Source organism: Mesoplodon densirostris, chromosome 14 (assembly GCF_025265405.1).
Source record: "Mesoplodon densirostris isolate mMesDen1 chromosome 14, mMesDen1 primary haplotype, whole genome shotgun sequence".
Classification (NCBI taxonomy): Eukaryota; Metazoa; Chordata; class Mammalia; order Artiodactyla; family Ziphiidae; genus Mesoplodon; species Mesoplodon densirostris.
The window spans coordinates 88,947,093-88,963,885 of NC_082674.1; the positions used below are offsets into that span (position 1 = coordinate 88,947,093).

Consider the following 16,793-nt stretch of genomic DNA (forward strand, 5'->3'; position numbering starts at 1 on the left):
TTTGTTTTGGTTCTTGTTACTCCTTGACTTCTTTTTTTTTTAAGCAAATTGGCATAACATCCAGAAGTTGCCTTTGGAACTTGGAACACTGGATTCTCCCAGAACCCTGTGTCCTTAACTTTATTATATCATGCTTAGCCCAAATGTGCTGCTACCATTTGCTCTAAGTTTACTGATTTCAAAAGGAACTTAAAAAAATTTTTTTTAAATAAGCTTTTTAATGAAGTGCATTATAAGTCCTATTCACTGATTATTTTAATAAAGCTATCCTTATGAGTGTTTAAATAGATAAATATATCTATTGTATATTAAGGATGTGTGTGTGTATAAATTTAGCCAACAGAGTTAGATATTAATGTTTAGTGAATATATATGCCTGGGACTTTATTTATTTATTTTCTATTTTTGGCCATGCCACGTGACATGTGGGATCTTAGTTCCCCAACCAGGGATCGAACCCCTGCCCTCTGCATTGGAAGCTCGGAGTCTTAACCACTGGACTGCCAGGGAAGTCCCCATATGCCTGGCACTTTATTTGTTATTTCCTGTCCTAAGCCCTTTTAAAGTAATCTTTCACTCTATTCTATTCCAGGGTTGAGAATCTATTTCTGGCACGGGGCAGGTATTACTATAAATCAAGAATGTTGCCAGGGGTATTTGTATCAGCAAACCCCTTTTATTTTATTTTATTTTTTTTAAAGATTTTATTACAGATATCTTTTTTTTAACATCTTTATTGGAGTATAATTGCTTTACAATGGTGTGTCAGTTTCTGCTTAATAACAAAGTGAATCAGCTATACATATACATATGTCCCTATATGTCTTCCCTCTTGCGTCTCCCTCCTTCCCACCCTCCCTATCCCACCCCTCTAGGTGGTCACAAAGCACCGAGCTGATCTCCCTGTGCTATGTGGCTTCTTCCCACTAGCTATCTATTCTACGTTTGGTAGTGTACATGTGTCCATGCCACTCTCTCACTTTGTCCCAGCTTACCCTTCCCTCTCCCCGTATCCTCAAGTCTATTCTCTAGTAGGTCTGTGTCTTTATTCCTGTCTTGCCCCTAGGTTCTTCATAACCACTTTTTTTTTTTGGATTCCATATATATGTGTTAGCATACGGTATTTGTTTTTCTCTTTCTGACTTACTTCACTCTGTATGACAGACTCTACATCCATCCACCTCACTACAAATAACTCAATTTCATTTATTTTTATGGCTGAGTAAAATTCCATTGTATACATGTGCCACATCTTCTTTATCCATTCATCTGCTGATGGACACTTAGGTTGCTTCCATGTCCTGGCTATTGTAAATAGAGCTGCAATGAACATTTTGGTACGTGACTCTTTTTGAATTATGGTTTTCTCAGGGTATATGCCCATTAGTGAAATTGCTGGGTCGTATGATAGTTCTATTTTTAGTTTTTTAAGGAACCTCCATACTGTTCTCCATAGTGGCTGTATCAATTTACATTCCTACCAACAGTGCAAGAGGGTTCCCTTTTCTCCACACCCTCTCCAGCATTTATTGTTTGTAGTTTTTTTCTTTTTTTTTTGTTTTGGCGGTACACGGGCCTCTCACTGCTGTGGCCTCTCCCGTTGTGGAGCACAGGCTCCGGACGCGCAGGCTCAGCGGCCATGGCTCACGGGCTCAGCCGCTCCGCGGCATGTGGGATCTTCCCGGACCGGGGCACGAACCCGTTTCCCCTGCATCGGCAGGCGGACTCTCAACCACTGCGCCACCAGGGAAGCCCTGTTTGTAGATTTTTTGATGATGGCCATTCTGACCAGTGTGAGATGATATCTCATTGTAATTTTGATTTGCCTTTCTGTAATGATTAATGATGTTGAGCATTCTTTCATGTGTTTGTTGGCAATCTGTATATCTTCTTTGGAGAAATGTCTCTTTAGGTCTTCTGCCCATTTTTGGATTGGGTTGTTTGTTTTTTTGATACTGAGCTGCATGAGCTGCTTGTAAATTTTTGAGATTAATTCTTTGTCAGTTGCTTCATTTGCAAATATTTTCTCCCATTCTGAGGGTTGTCTTTTTGTCTTGTTTATGGTTTCCTTTGCTGTGCGAAAGCTTTTAAGTTTCATTAGGTCCCATTTGCTTATTTTTGTTTTTATTTCCATTTCTCTAGGAGGTGGGTCAAAAAAGATCTTGCTGTGATTTATGTCAAAGAGTGTTCTTCCTATGTTTTTCTCTAAGAGTTTGATAGTGTCTGGCCTTACATTTAGGTCTTTAATCCATTTTGTGTTTATTTTTGTGTATGGTGTTAGGGAGTGTTCTAATTTCATTCTTTTACATGTAGCTGTCCAATTTTCCCAGCACCACTTATTGAAGAGGCTGTCTTTTCTCCACTGTATATTCTTGCCTCCTTTATCAAAGATAAGGTGACCATATGTGTGTGGGTTTATGTCTGGGCTTTCTATCCTGTTCCCTTGATCTATATTTCTGTTTTTGTGCCAGTACCACACTGTCTTGATTACTGTAGCTTTGTAGTATGGTCTGAAGTCCGGGAGCCTGATTGCTCGAGGTCCGTTTTTCTTTCTCAAGATTGCTTTGGCTATTCGGGGTCTTTTGTGTTTCCATACAAATTATGCAATTTTTTGTTCTAGTTCTGTGAAAAATGCCAGTGGTAGTTTGATAGGGATTGCATTGAATCTGTAGATTGCTTTGGGTAGTAGAGTCATTTTCACAATGTTGATTCTTCCAATCCAAAAACATGGTATATCTCTCCATCTATTTGTATCATCTTTGATTTCTTTCATCAGTGTCTTATAATTTTCTGCATACAGGTCTTTTGTGTCCTTAGGTAGGTTTATTCCTAGATATTTTATTCTTTTTGTTGCAATGGTAAATGGGAGTGTTTTCTTAATTTCACTTTCAGATTTTTCATCATTGATGTATAGGAATGCAAGAGATTTCTGTGCATTAATTTTGTATCCTGCTACTTTACCAAATTCATTGATTAGCTCTAGTAGTTTTCTGGTAGCATCTTTAGGATTCTCTATGTATAGTATCATGTCATCTGCAAACAGTGACAGCAGCAAAGCCCTTTTAAAGAAGTCCTCCTCAACCCTAAATCTGGATTGGATTTGTAAATGTTAACATGTTTTCAGTTCCTTAATATATCATGAGTATATATGAAATGCTATTATATATTTTGTGCTCTGCTAGAATTATCATGTAAAATCGGATAAATGCATTTGGTTTGCTATAAAATTGTGATATCTTCTTCTTCTTTTTTTTTTTTTAAAGTGAAAGAAGGTTTATTCAGGGAGAAACACACTCACTAGACAGAGGGTGGGCCATCTCAGAAGGCAAGAGGCACCAGGGTATGGGGTTGTCAGTTTTTATAGGAGTAGGTAATTTCATAGGTTGATGAGTGGAAGGAGCATTCCAGCTATTTTGGGGAAGGGGTGGGGATTTCCAGGAATTGAGCCACTGCCCATCTTTTTACCTTTTATGGTCGGCCTTGGAACTGTCATATGGGTGTGTCATTTAGTGTGCTGATGTGTTACAATGAGCGTATACTGAGGCTCAAGGTTTGGTGGAAGACAACTTGTCTGCCATCTTGGACCTAGCTGGTTCTAACCAATTTATGTCATGTCCTTGGGCTATGTTATTCTTTAAAAGGTTGTGCCCGGCCCCCTTCCTGTCTCATTCCCCCCTCACAGATTTTACTCCCATAATCTTATGGGAAGCAGAGGGGCAGTGGTCTGTCATCTGTAGCTGCTTCAGGGCTGAGTAGGGGCATCAACCCTGCCTGTCAGGGAGTGAAAAATCTCTGGATGCCTGATCTAGGGGCCCCAGGAGCAGGACGGCTTCTTGTTTTAAGTTGACATGAGCTGGAATCATTGCATAGCCATCATCTTGATGTGGAACTGCTTCTGTAGCCTCCCTATGAATCTTCTTGAAGATGAAGCACTTTTGGAACAGCATCAGAGTACAATAGTAACTGTCTGTAAATGACAAAAGACTTAAAAGGTTAAATATCTGATTACAGTGTAATTGATAAAGAAGCTTGGTTACTGTTGTGACATAGAATATTTTAAGATAACAACTAGAACTATAGCATTATACCAGGACATATCCAAATTTTAGAACCTTTACATAATTTTTAGAATGTCTATATTAATAACATTCATCCATACAGTATATTTTTAAATAGGTTTATTGCTCGTGTGATAATGCTGTCTATGTAATTTAACATACTAAATAATACTAGTTAAATATTTCTCTCTGAGATGCCTCAGGGGCCCTCTAAAGCACCCCAAAGTTAGTTGAAAGTCAGAAGAATTTTAATTAAAATTTGACATTTGGGAAATTTGTCAAAAAGTTTTAAAACACTTGATCAAATAAAATCATTGGTCACTATGAGACAATACTTATTTCTTAACCAAAGTGTCAAGAGATCTCAAAAGCGAATACAGATTAAAGGCAAAGAAACTCACACAATCTATTATCAAAAACGGCATAACTTTTCAGTATGTTTTCATTCCTCACACGTTCTTTTACTGAAAACACATATCTTACCTTCCTTAAAAGTTTTTTCCTCATTGAGTTACTCCCATAACTAAATTTGCTAACAAATTTGCAATAGATATAGTAAGGTCTAGTAAATCTAGGTAGAACAGAAGTATTTTTTCTTTAAGTAAGTTTTTTTTTTAATTTATTTATTTTTTATTTATTTATTTTTGGCTGTGTTGGGTCTTTGTTGCTGCTCTCGGGCCTTCTCTAGTTGCGGTGAGCGGGGACTACTCTTCGTTGCGGTGTGCAGGCTTCTCACTGCCGTGGCTTCTCTTGTTGTGGAGCATGGACTCTAGGCGCACGGGCTTCAGTAGTTGTGACACATGGGCTCAGTAGTTGTGTCTCACGGGCTCTAGAGCGCAGACTCAGTAGTTGTGGCACACAGGCTTGGTTGCTCTGCAGCATGTGGGCTCTTCCCAGAGCAGGGCTCAAACCCATGTGCCCTGCATTGGCAGGCGAATTCTTAACCACTGCACCACCAGGGAATCCCACAACAGAAGTATTATACTTAACATTGATGACTCTAAAGACATGTCTATATTAATCAAACCAACAAGCTTAAGCCACCTTAAATACCAGATATCAGTTTAGTACTGAATATTTTACAGATAACATGAACCTGAAGTTCATTCTGGCCAGATTACTTTCCATTTCTAAGTATTTGTATAATCACTTAATTTTCTTTAAGTCAACTAAATAGAGCTCTTTTATGAATTAATTTTTGGCAATACCATACATCTACAGCACACACATAGATACATACAAATATACAAACAAACACAGAGGCCTCATAGTTCCCATTCCAAAATTTTAGCCAAGAGTCAGGTACAGCATCAGTCTACAAAGGAGGCTGGATTAAAATTGGGTTTCTGGCAGGTGGAACAAATCAAGCTCACTTGTCTAGATGGCTAAACCCTTTTTACTAATATTTATGAAAAAGATACTTAAGATTTTTATTTGTCCATGACAAGTTCCAAATTATTTACCCCCTTTTTCAAAATTTGCATTTTAAAAAGATGGCAGAGATTAGTGTTCCTGGAAAAAAAACCGGTAGGATATTTGCATCTCAAAGGCACAGGTCAGTTCCTCCTAGGATGACTTTGTTTCCCCTTTGTTTAATACTTACAAGCCTCTTCAGATAAACAGGGAAGGTTTGGGCTTCCCTGGTGGCACAGTGGTTGAGAGTCCGCCTGCCGATGCAGGGGACGCGGGTTCGTGCCCCGGTCCGGGAAGATCCCACATGCCGCAGAGCGGCTGGGCCTGTGAGCCATGGCTGCTGAGCCTGCGCGTCTGGATCCTGTGCTCCGCAACGGGAGAGGCCAAAACAGTGAGAGGCCCGTGTACAGCAAAAAAAAAAAAAAAAAAAAGGAAGATTTGGGGAGTGGTAAAATGATTGTGAGTTTTGTATTCATTTTTTGGAGCTACATCTCTGGTCCTATAAAGATTAGAGGACAGGTTTTTTTTTTTTTTTCTTCTTTTTAAAGAATTGGGTGGCTACCTCAATGATACTGAAGGACTGCTGTACCCATTTACCTATGTTGAGGAATGTTTTACTTTCCTCATTTAGCTTAGGGGAGAAGTCCTTCCGCCAAATTTCTATCACGTATGGTTAGCTTAGTCAGACCAGTAGCCTCCCATTTTGGTACTCTATTTACAAACACTTTTGGTGATCCTCCCTGGGTTTAAGAAATTTTTTAATTGTGGCCCTCAGTCAGGCCTTTGATCTGAGGCAGCTTGCCTACGGCCTCACGTGATCGCATTTTTAGAGGTAGCTGGACAATTTCTAGCTCACGTTTTTTCTTTTCTTTTTTTTTTTTTTTTTTTTCGGTCCATTCCATTCCTATCATGTAAGCACCCTCAGCTTGAATTTTACAAGCACACAGCGTGGAGGCATCCGTGGCATTTCAGTGTCTGGATCCGTCCAGTCAAAGGCAAAGAGATCCTGGGGTGCAGGGGAATGCAGAAGAAAGCGACCTTTAGTTCCAGAACTATGAACTCGTTAACAGCCCATAGTTTAAAAACTTAGATGGGGTGGAATGGAGATCTCCTCTCGCTGGGACTGAGGTAGATTCCTCTGACCAAGAGCAGTTGTTTTTCTTGGGGGGCGCTATCTCTGTGAGGATCTCCAGCTTGGATTATTGTCGGGAATTTAGTGAGCAAGTCCCTTCCCAACAAGGGGAGGGAGCCCTCCGGCATGAGCAGAAACTGATGTGCAAAGGTAAAATTTCCTAGCAAACAGTTGAGGGGAGGACTGAATCACTGGTCTGGGGCTTTGCATCAAGCCTTGTTATTATACAGCTTGTGGAGGACACGGGTCCAGGGAAATCAGTCAGCACAGAGTAGGCGGCCCAGGTATCTAATAAGAAAATAACTTTCCTACCTTCCATGTCAAAGGTTACCTGAGGTTTCTCCGGAGAAATGACCAGGTGTCCTTTGGGAGCCAGGGAGGGTCCCGGGCCCCATCAGTCTTTGATCCTCTTGGCCATCATTGCTTTGGGAGCCCCGAGTCCCCTTTGGGACTGGGAGCAGTTCTGCTTCCAGTGACCCCCTTGTTTACACTTAAAACAGATGCTTTCTGGCAAGATAGTGACTCTGATCCAGCATTCCTGGATCCTGTCCTCACCATGGGTCTTCGCAAGGGATGGTAACCCTGAGGTGGTGCAGGGCTTAGGGCTGCTGCCAATTGTTGTGCTTTTGCTATTGTCCCTGAATCCTTTTTGCCTCTCTATTGTTAAATCCTCCAAAAGCCAAATCCATGAGCTGATTTATGGGGGTCTGGTGTCTCCAGCTCCCCGGATGCGGCATCAGGGGTAAATGGTCCGGAAGACTGTCCCCCCTCACAATTGGGGGAGGTAGGAGTTCACGGTAGACCTCTCGGGGAGGTGGACTCATAAACAGGTCATCTAAAACCTTTCGCTCCTGTGAAGAGGCACTTTGAAAGGGGTGTGAGCCAGGTACACCCGGCAGTTCTTTAGACCTGGATTATGGAATAGGGTCATGAACATTTAGATGTATGGGACTTCCCCCCATTTACCTTTCCTTTTATGAAATAGGTCCAGTTGCAAGATGGTATTGTAATTCAATGACCCAATTTATTTTTGGCCAGATCACTTCGTCCCCTAGTTTGTATTGGGACCATACAGTATTGCAAAAGAAAAGTAATTGTTTTCTTAAACCACTCTGTCTAAATTTTCCCCAGTTAGTTAATATGCTTCTGTAACAGGGAAGAGCCAAATCAGACTACATGTTGGATCTGTTTCATTTACTTTATCTTTTTATTTATTTATTTGATGTTTATTTTTACTTTTTTTTTTTTTTTTTTGGCTGCATTGGGTCTTCGTTGCTGCGTGCGGGCTTTATCTAGTTGCGGCGAGCAGGAGCTACTCATCGTTGCAGTGCATGTGCTTCTCATTGCAGTGGCTTCTCTTGTTGCGGAGCACGGGCTCTAGGCGCGTGGGCTCAGTAGTTGTGGCTCAGGGCTCTAGAGCACAGGCTCAGCAGTTGTGGTGCACGGGCTTAGCTGCTCTGCGGCATGTGGGATCTTCCTGGACCAGGGCTAGAACCCGTGTCCCCTGCATTGGCAGGCGGATTCTTAACCACTGCACCACCAGGGAAGTCCCCGGGGTGTTTTTTCTTAAGGAATAGATGCTTGTCCTACTTTAAGTCATGGGAACTTTACCCTAAGCACATATGTGGAAATAAGAGAACCAGGCATCTTCCACGTTGGAGCCCGGGAAGAGCTGTTCTTATATTGTTCTCACCAATTCTTACTGGGGAGAGATAGGCTTTCAGAGGTTTGAATGTGTTTCTGGGAACTGAAGTTTCTTCTAGATCTCAGTTTTCTCCTTGTCTCACCCCCAGAAAGCAGTTTCTCATCCCTGTGGTTCTAGCGTGTGAATGTAGTTCAGAGAGGCGCCCTTACTGGTCCAGTCCACGACCACCGCTCCCGGTGAATAGACTTCTGCACCAGCTGCACCGCTGGCCGGCCTAGAAATTGTTCTTCTTGGCGTCAGATACTTACTCCCGGTGTGTCAGCTGTGGATGGGGCACTGGGGTCTCGGGGTGGAGCACACGGCCACCTGTGAGATGGAATCGCCTTAGCCCCCTTCCAATCCCTATTCTTCATCGGGAAAGTCTTTTCCAGGAGGGGTTGTGGGGAGTGGTAGGTGTTTGAGGTTTGTCTAGTATATTGCTTATTGGTTTAACTGCATAGCATAATTTATAGATTTAAAAGCTTGTATAAATTAAAAGCCAATTCACTAACTGGGAAATGATTTAAAAGCATGTATAAATTAAAAGCCAATTCACTGGGCTTCCCTGGTGGCGCAGTGGTTGAGAGTCCGTCTGCCGATGTGGGGGACACGGGTTCGTGCCCCAGTCCGGGAAGATCCCACATGCCGCGGAGCGGCTGGGCCCGTGAGCCATGGCCGCTGGGCCCGCGCGTCCGGAGCCTGTGCTCCGCAACGGGAGAGGCCACAACAGTGAGAGGCCCGCGTACCACAAAAAAAAAAAAAAAAAAAAAAAAAAAAGCCACTTCACTAACTGGGAAAGTGGGACATACATGACGGCCCTAGTACTTATTTATCTTACAACTAGGAGTCTGTACAGTCATCCCTCAGTATCTGAAGGGACTTAGTTCCAGGAACCCCCAGGATACCAAAATTCCCAGATGGTCAAGTCCCTTATATAAAATGGCATAGTATTTGTATATAACCTCTCCTCCCGTATACTTTAGATCATCTCTAGGTTATTTATACCTAATACCATGTAAATGCTGGGTAAATAATGTAAATACAATGTAAATAGTTGCCAGGTTCAGGGCAAATTCAAGTTTTGCTTTTTGGAACTTTTTGGAATTTTTTCCCCAATATTTTCGACCCATGGTTGATGAATTCTCAAATGCAGACCCTGCAGATAGGAGGGCCCACCATGCCCTTTGACCCCCTTCTTCCAATTCCCCCTCCCCACCTCCTGAAGTTTTGGGTATTTAATAACACTTTCGTGGCCTGATCTTTACTCTTTACAAAGATTCAAGCTATTTGTTTTTGTGATTCTATTGCCTTCTGCAGAAATGAAGCTGTTGTCATTTCGGGAAGGAAACTTGCTGAGCAGATCAAGCAGGAAGTGCGGCAAGAGGTGGAAGAGTGGGTGGCGGCAGGTCACAAACGGCCGCACCTGAGCGTCGTCCTGGTTGGCGAGAATCCTGCAAGTCACTCCTATGTCCTCAATAAAACCAGAGCAGCTGCCGATGTGGGTATGTGTCACTCTCAGACCCCGACTGCTGTTAAACTGAGACTTATCTGGGGCAAACTCTATTGCACTTTATGATTCTTTTTCTGATTAGAAAACCCAGGCAGAGGAGGCTAATGTGATTGAACTGTATCCAAATATTTGTCATAAAGAAATCAGGCTGTCTATTGGGGAGGCTTATAGACTAGGACAGGAGGAATATGGTTGGTATTCCTGGTGTCTTCTGGAATGTAATCTAAATTCTGTTCTAGTCTAACATTTGACAGGTGACCTTGAACACAGTTTACATCTGCTTTCCTTGAGCAATAATGAGTCTGAATGAGGTGTTGGAGCATTTGGTTGAGGAGACCTCAATGATGTGGCCTAGAACACAGTCATGGATTTGAAGGAAATGACTCTGACTTCTTTGAAATAGCCTTTGATTTCTCCACCAGTTGGTTCCAAAGCCAATTAAATCAGCAGTTTAGAAGTGGTTGGAGGTTTGAGTGCAGAAGGCACAGGTCTGAGTGATGGGAGGGTTGTGTTCTAGGTCTCGCTGTACTGCAGACTCTGTGTGGCCGCACACCAGAGGAGGGTAGGCTCAGCTGTGCCGTTGCCGGCTTATCTGTGGGTCACTGGTCTGAGAACTGTGTGCCTGCCGTTCTGAAGGGCTGTGAAACCATGGCGGGTCTGGCCAGTGTTACTGGACTGTGAGCCCTTGGTATACTCTGTTCTTTATCACTGAGGATCGAAGCCTCCTGCCCTTTTCATTGAAAAACCTTTAGAACCTCTAGAAAATGGTAAGCCATGGCTTTCTAAGACATTGGGATGGGAGGTAGTGTGATACAGTGGAAAAGAACATGGACTTTGGAACTGGAAGGATTGTCTTTGTCACCAGCCAGCTTGTGTTTCAATTTCACTGAGCCTTGTCTATCAAATGAGGTTGATGAGGATTATGTAGTATAATACATAGAAAGTATCAAGCTGGGGGAAGGGTAAGCTGGGACAAAGTGAGAGAGTGGCATGGAAATATATGCACTACCAAATGTAAAGTAGATAGCTAGTGGGAAGCAGCCGCATAGCAGAGGGAGATCAGCTCTGTGCTTTGTGACCACCTAGAGGGGTGAGATAGGGAGGGTGGGAGGGAGGGAGATGAAAGAGGGAAGAGATATGGGGGTATATGTATATGTATAACTGATTCACTTTGTTATAAAGCAGAAACTAACACACCACTGTAAAGCAATTACACTCCAATAAAGATGTTAAAAAAGAAAAGAAAAGAAAAGAAAGTATCAAGCTAGTATTCTTTAGTGTTTGTATTTGGGAAGTTACTTAAGTTTACTTGTGAGCCGATTCAAGCTTTCCAGCTACCAGGGTGGGTATGATGATAAAAAGCCTCGCTGGTAGCGTGGCAGGCAACGTAGCATTGTCTCAATAAATGCCTCTTTTTTTTTTACCTTGAAATTTTCTTATAGGAATCAACAGTGAGACAATTGTGAAACCAGCTTCAATTTCAGAGGAAGAACTGTTGAATTTAATCAATAAACTAAATAATGATGATAACGTAGATGGCCTCCTTGTTCAGCTGCCTCTTCCAGGTGAGATATGGACACCACCATTTAAAACGATTTCTGGGGATTTCCCTGGTGGTCCAGGGAGTAAGGTTCTGTGCTCCCAATGCAGGGGACCTGGGTTCGATCCCTGGTCAGGGAACTAGATCCCGCATGCTGCAACAAAGATCCCACATGCCGCAACTAAAGATCGCGCATGCTGCAGGGAAGATCCCGCATGCTGCAACTAAGACGCGGTGCAGCCAAATAAATAAATATTTTAAATGATTTCTGAGGAATGGAGAGGCTTGTTTACTTTATACAACTGGCCCCTTGTGTGGCTTTGACATAAAGGGGAGGTAAACTCAAGAGAGTGAGTATGTTATTAGATATGGGACAGACCTACTCAGAATACCAATTACTCCTTGATTTGGTATTGAGATCTTAAAGCAAAGGACCGTGGAAGGAAGCAGTTATACAACAGGACACTGGCTTTGATCTTGGCCTTTGGCTTTGCTCGATGTGTGTTCCTTATATGCAGATGAAGAAATAAGTCATGGGGGAAAGCTGTAAAAGCGGAATAGGTTTTTGTGGCAAACCAGGTAAGCTGGAGTCAAGCAGTGCTAACTACGTAACAGTGACTTAAGACCACCGCTCTGATTTCTTTTTCAGAGCACATTGATGAGAGAAAGATCTGCAATGCTGTTTCTCCAGACAAAGATGTTGATGGCTTTCATGTAATTAACGTAGGGCGAATGTGTTTGGACCAGAATTCCATGTTACCAGCTACTCCATGGGGTGTGTGGGAAATAATTAAGCGAACTGGTAGGTATATCCCTCTCAGTATTATCAAGGCAGTACTTACAAATGGTAAAAATTCATGCAAAGAGTGGAAACTCCCACCCCACAGCCTCTAGTCCTGCTCCCCAGAGCCTAACTCCTTTAGCAGTTGCCTACAACTGTTTTTGCTGTTTAATCCAGAAACCTCTGAGGGAAACTTAAGCTTTCATAGTGGTGACTGTGCACACTCATAACATTTTGCAGCTTGTAAAATGTTTCCTTTTAGCTTTCGCTATGTGTAGTGAGTGATAGTCGAGTTGACTGATGAGGCAATAAGCTTAGTGAATTCCTTCATTATCACAATCAGAGTCACATCCTAGGCCATCAGCCTTCCTTTTCCTTAGGTGCTCTTTCTAAGATAATCCGGCACTATCTTAAATGCAAATATATTTATTTTTCATAGGTATTCCAACCCTGGGGAAGAATGTGCTTGTGGCTGGAAGGTCCAAGAACGTTGGAATGCCCATTGCAGTGCTGCTGCACACAGACGGGGCGCACGAACGCCCTGGAGGTAAGGGTTTTGCTCCCAGGGGTGAGTCCGCTTCTCCCTTACGAGAGACGAGAGACGCTTGAGAGACTGCCCTGTGGATGTTGGGAAGTGTTAACTTTGTGAAACTTTGTTTTTGTTGTAAGTTTGTTAATAGGTACTTGGGGAGTAATCTTTGTAGGAGAAGCTGTACTCAGTGTCACTTGAAAGTTCATTTATATTCACTAGTATGGAACTAGTTCAGAGATAGATATGCCTCAGAAGTTTGAGTTTTGAGTATAAGCATGGTTGTAGACAGTTAGAATTTCCAGTTATGGCTTTGATAGTTGGAGCTAAGATGTAGAACTTATTCAAAGTTAGTGTCCTGTTCTGTGCCATTTGGTAGAAAAAAATCTTAGACCAATGCAAAGGATTGAATTGATATTACTGTAATCATTGTGTCAAGTTCTATTAATTTGAGAAAAAGCTTCAAATCAGAGTTAATGTGATTATCATAATATGACTATACATGATTATATCAGAAATAATGTCAAAACTAAATATTTCCAGGTATCTTTCAGCACGCTTTTAAGAAAAATCCTTGAGTAATCCTAGTGATATTTTGTTTAGAAAGGCTGTTAAATAGGATAAGGAATAAATCTAAAGATGTATGACTCCAAAGGGTGGAGCTAGAACCAACAGGTAAAAGTTACAAGAAATTGAGTATTTGTTTTTTTTAAAAAAAGGACAATTGGCTGCCCAGAAAGTATGGCACAGGAACTGTCAGTTATTTTTTCAGAGATGTTGAATTTCTGGCATGGTTTGCCTAGTTGAGATCTCATCCAATCCCAGCTTTGATTCGGAGATATTTTTTAACTTATAGGTGATGCCACTGTCACAATATCTCATCGATATACTCCCAAGGAGCAGCTGAAGAAACATACGGCTCTTGCAGATATTGTGGTCTCCGCCGCAGGTAAGGGCACCAGGGAAGGGGCGGGAGCACGTCGCCTCAGAGGGTGGAGATGGGACTCTCATCTTCGAATTTGCCTGCTGCACTGCTGTTCCATTCATTGTTCCCCTAGGATTGATCATGTGAGCTGCTTACAAAGATGAGGAGAGAGTTGTGGTTGGAATACTGATTTCTGGCATTCCATTATAGATTTGATGGATGAATGTTTTTTCTACAGCCTGTTTACTCTATGAAGTTTCAATGTTTCCTTGGTTAATAGTTTTTATAGGTTTTTGTAAAACAAGCTAATTCGTTCTTCCAAGTCTCTTGAAATTGAAAGTAGAAAAGAATCTTATCTAAGAATCTTCTTTTCAGTACTAAACGGATCATTCCTATCTCCAGGCATTCCAAATCTGATCACAGCAGATATGATTAAGGAAGGAGCAGCTGTCATTGATGTGGGAATAAATAGAATCCAAGACCCCGTAACTGCTAAACCCAAGCTGGTTGGAGATGTGGATTTCGAAGGTAAATGGTATAATTTTTAAAAAATATAAAAGTCAATAAATACTATCGTTATTGGACATTTAGGGCAGACTATTTTAACTTTTAAACCTATGTTACCTTGGTAATACCATTTAAAATGCTTTCCATGAGAATTAATTAAGAAAAATCTTTTTAACAATTACAGTCATTCTAGAATTACTTTAGGTGTTTGCATCATCAAATTATGGAGAACAGATATAGAGTTTTCAGAGAATTGTTTTGTTTTTTTCCGCTTAGGGCTATTTTATAATTAAAACAACTTCAAGACTTTTAACAAGTCTGAAAATTTAATGAAGTGATTTTCCTAAACTACTGAGTCTCCTAAAAAGTGCTACAGATTTCTCATTTTCTTACTGGGAGGAGAGATCACAGACCCGGCCTGTTAAAAGTATGTGACAGAGCCCGATTGCTAAAGTTTTGGAATTTGCTGGTAGATTTCTCCTTTCAGTTCTGAATTGTATGCCAATAATCCTATTTCTAGCTTTCTGTTTCTTCTAAAGCAGCCAGACCCAAGCCTAGGTATCTAAGTATTTTTCCCTTTAGATTGGAATTTTAAAAATCTTACTTTTTACTTTCCAGAAAATTACTTTGCTTGATGCTTTGGGCAAACAGTATAGTTAAATAAATAGGATAAAATTAAGAAAATATTGTAGGCAGGTATTAATTGAAGTAATGCTTATTATTATTATAGTTACACTTCCCATACAGTTAACCTACTGAGATGTTTCTTTTTAAGTTGATTTAATATGGAGGAAAAGTATGGCTGGTAAATTATAGGTTATTTAGATATATAAATATTCACTGAACAACTCTGCTTATTATATGTGTGTTACTGATTTATTTATTTTTGGCTGCTCCGCACAGCATGTGGGATCTTAGTTCCCCCACCAGGGATCGAACCCACGCCCCCTGCAGCGGAAGAGCGGAGTCCTAACCACTGGACCGCCTGGGAAGTCCCTATATGTGTGTTATTTTACATTAGTATGTTCAAAAGCCTTTACTCTTGCGTAATGTAGCTGTGATTTTTTAAATGAGTTTGAGGCTTATGAAGATGCTTATGTATTTTATTGCTTTTTCTTTGAATGCTTCTTCCATGATAAAGTACATACAGTTCCTTTGCCATAATTAAAGCAGTCTGCCTGTCTTATTTCTATGTAGGAGTCAGGAAGAAAGCCGGTTACATCACTCCAGTCCCTGGGGGTGTTGGTCCCATGACAGTGGCAATGCTAATGAAGAATACCATTATTGCTGCAAAAAAAGTGCTGAGGCTTGAAGAGCGGGAAGTGCTGAAGTCTAAGGAGCTTGGAGTAGCAAGTAATTAACTGTTGTGTCTTCTGTGTCGTGAACAGCACTGCAAACTAGTTCACGAGGAAAACCAGGCCAATAGAAATGCAATATTTATTCTACTTAAATGGTTTAAAACAATGCTTTCTATTTATTTGTAAGCTTAAATGGGTGGGTGTTTGCACACATAGCCCTGCAGTTACCCACCAGGGAGCACGCCACTATCGTGCTGGGTCATGGGATCCAGCCAAGAGAAGCCATTAACCTACGGATTAACAAGGGGACACTGTCACATTGAGAATGGCTGCCTAACTTTGTCAACCACTTCAGTTAAAATTTGTCTTTTTTAGGAGGGCAGCTATGCTTACCACTATACCACCAACGCTGCACAAATTTGTCTTTTCTACAATTGCATTTCCCAAGTGCTATTCCAATAATGAGTTGATGCTCACTTTAGGTTCCAAACCTTTTGAGTTCAACTGGTCAAACCAAAGGAAAAATGTTGCAAGAGAAAATTAGGGGAAAGGTAAAAAAGAAAGAAGTGATGGTAGTTGAGTAGAAAAAAAATTACCCTAATTTAATATATGTATTGATTGATAACCAGAAGAAAAACTACATGTTAATAGTCTCCTAAGCTGTCATTTTATAGCTTAGTCATTGGGAAAATGTTTGGGGTTGTTTTATTTGCTATTAGCCCTCGTTTTATGTTCATTACCATTACTGAGGTTTCCCCATTTTAGTTTTCTAGGATTGAAAGGCTTATTTTATAAATTATTCACGTGTGTTGTCATATTTGACTTTCCTACATTCTTAAACTTCACTGTCAAATTTTTATACCGTTGGGGGTGTCTGTATGGTTTCTTTAGTGTATCTTGAAACCTGTATTTGGAAAACATAACTTGGGCTTGATGATCATTAGGGCAGCTTGTATAAGTGTGCAACTTACTTTTCCACCAAAGAACTGTCAACAGCTGCTGGCTTTTCTCTGAGGCACCTGTTGGCTTTCCTTGATTGATTTTTGAGAACTTGAGTTAATACTGAATTTAATCAGACTTTCCGATTAAAGGACTTTTTTGCTTCATTTTGTTTTTTTAAATAAAACACTTCTGACTGGTATAGAATGAGTTTCTGAAATACTGTATCTTTCTGCTATCTTGTTGTGACCTAATTTTTCTCATTGGATGTAATCAACCTAAATATTCCTATATTTGGTAATACCCAATCCGATGCCTTAAACAATTGGTTTAAAGAGCTGTGGAGAAACCAGCCTAGTCCTTTTAATCTTACATCCCAAAAGGTCGTGCCAAGCCAGGAGTTTAATCTGTAAGATTCATTTAAGTGGTTAGTCTTGTTCTGATTATTTTCTAAACCATATGTTCAGTTTACACAGG

General features: G+C 41.0%; 1 protein-coding gene across 1 annotated transcript in view; it reads left to right on the top strand.

The window, feature by feature from the left end:
• Positions 1-16,536, top strand: part of MTHFD2 (methylenetetrahydrofolate dehydrogenase (NADP+ dependent) 2, methenyltetrahydrofolate cyclohydrolase) — a 19,663-nt gene extending 3,127 nt beyond the window's left edge. The window contains exons 2-8 of the mRNA XM_060116637.1: positions 9,605-9,789; positions 11,240-11,362; positions 11,987-12,139; positions 12,558-12,665; positions 13,504-13,596; positions 13,975-14,100; positions 15,277-16,536. Coding sequence (XP_059972620.1) covers positions 9,605-9,789; positions 11,240-11,362; positions 11,987-12,139; positions 12,558-12,665; positions 13,504-13,596; positions 13,975-14,100; positions 15,277-15,440 — 952 coding nt within the window. The 3' untranslated portion in view covers positions 15,441-16,536. The remainder of the gene's footprint in view (positions 1-9,604; positions 9,790-11,239; positions 11,363-11,986; positions 12,140-12,557; positions 12,666-13,503; positions 13,597-13,974; positions 14,101-15,276) is intronic.
• The last annotated feature ends 257 nt before the right edge of the window (positions 16,537-16,793 follow it).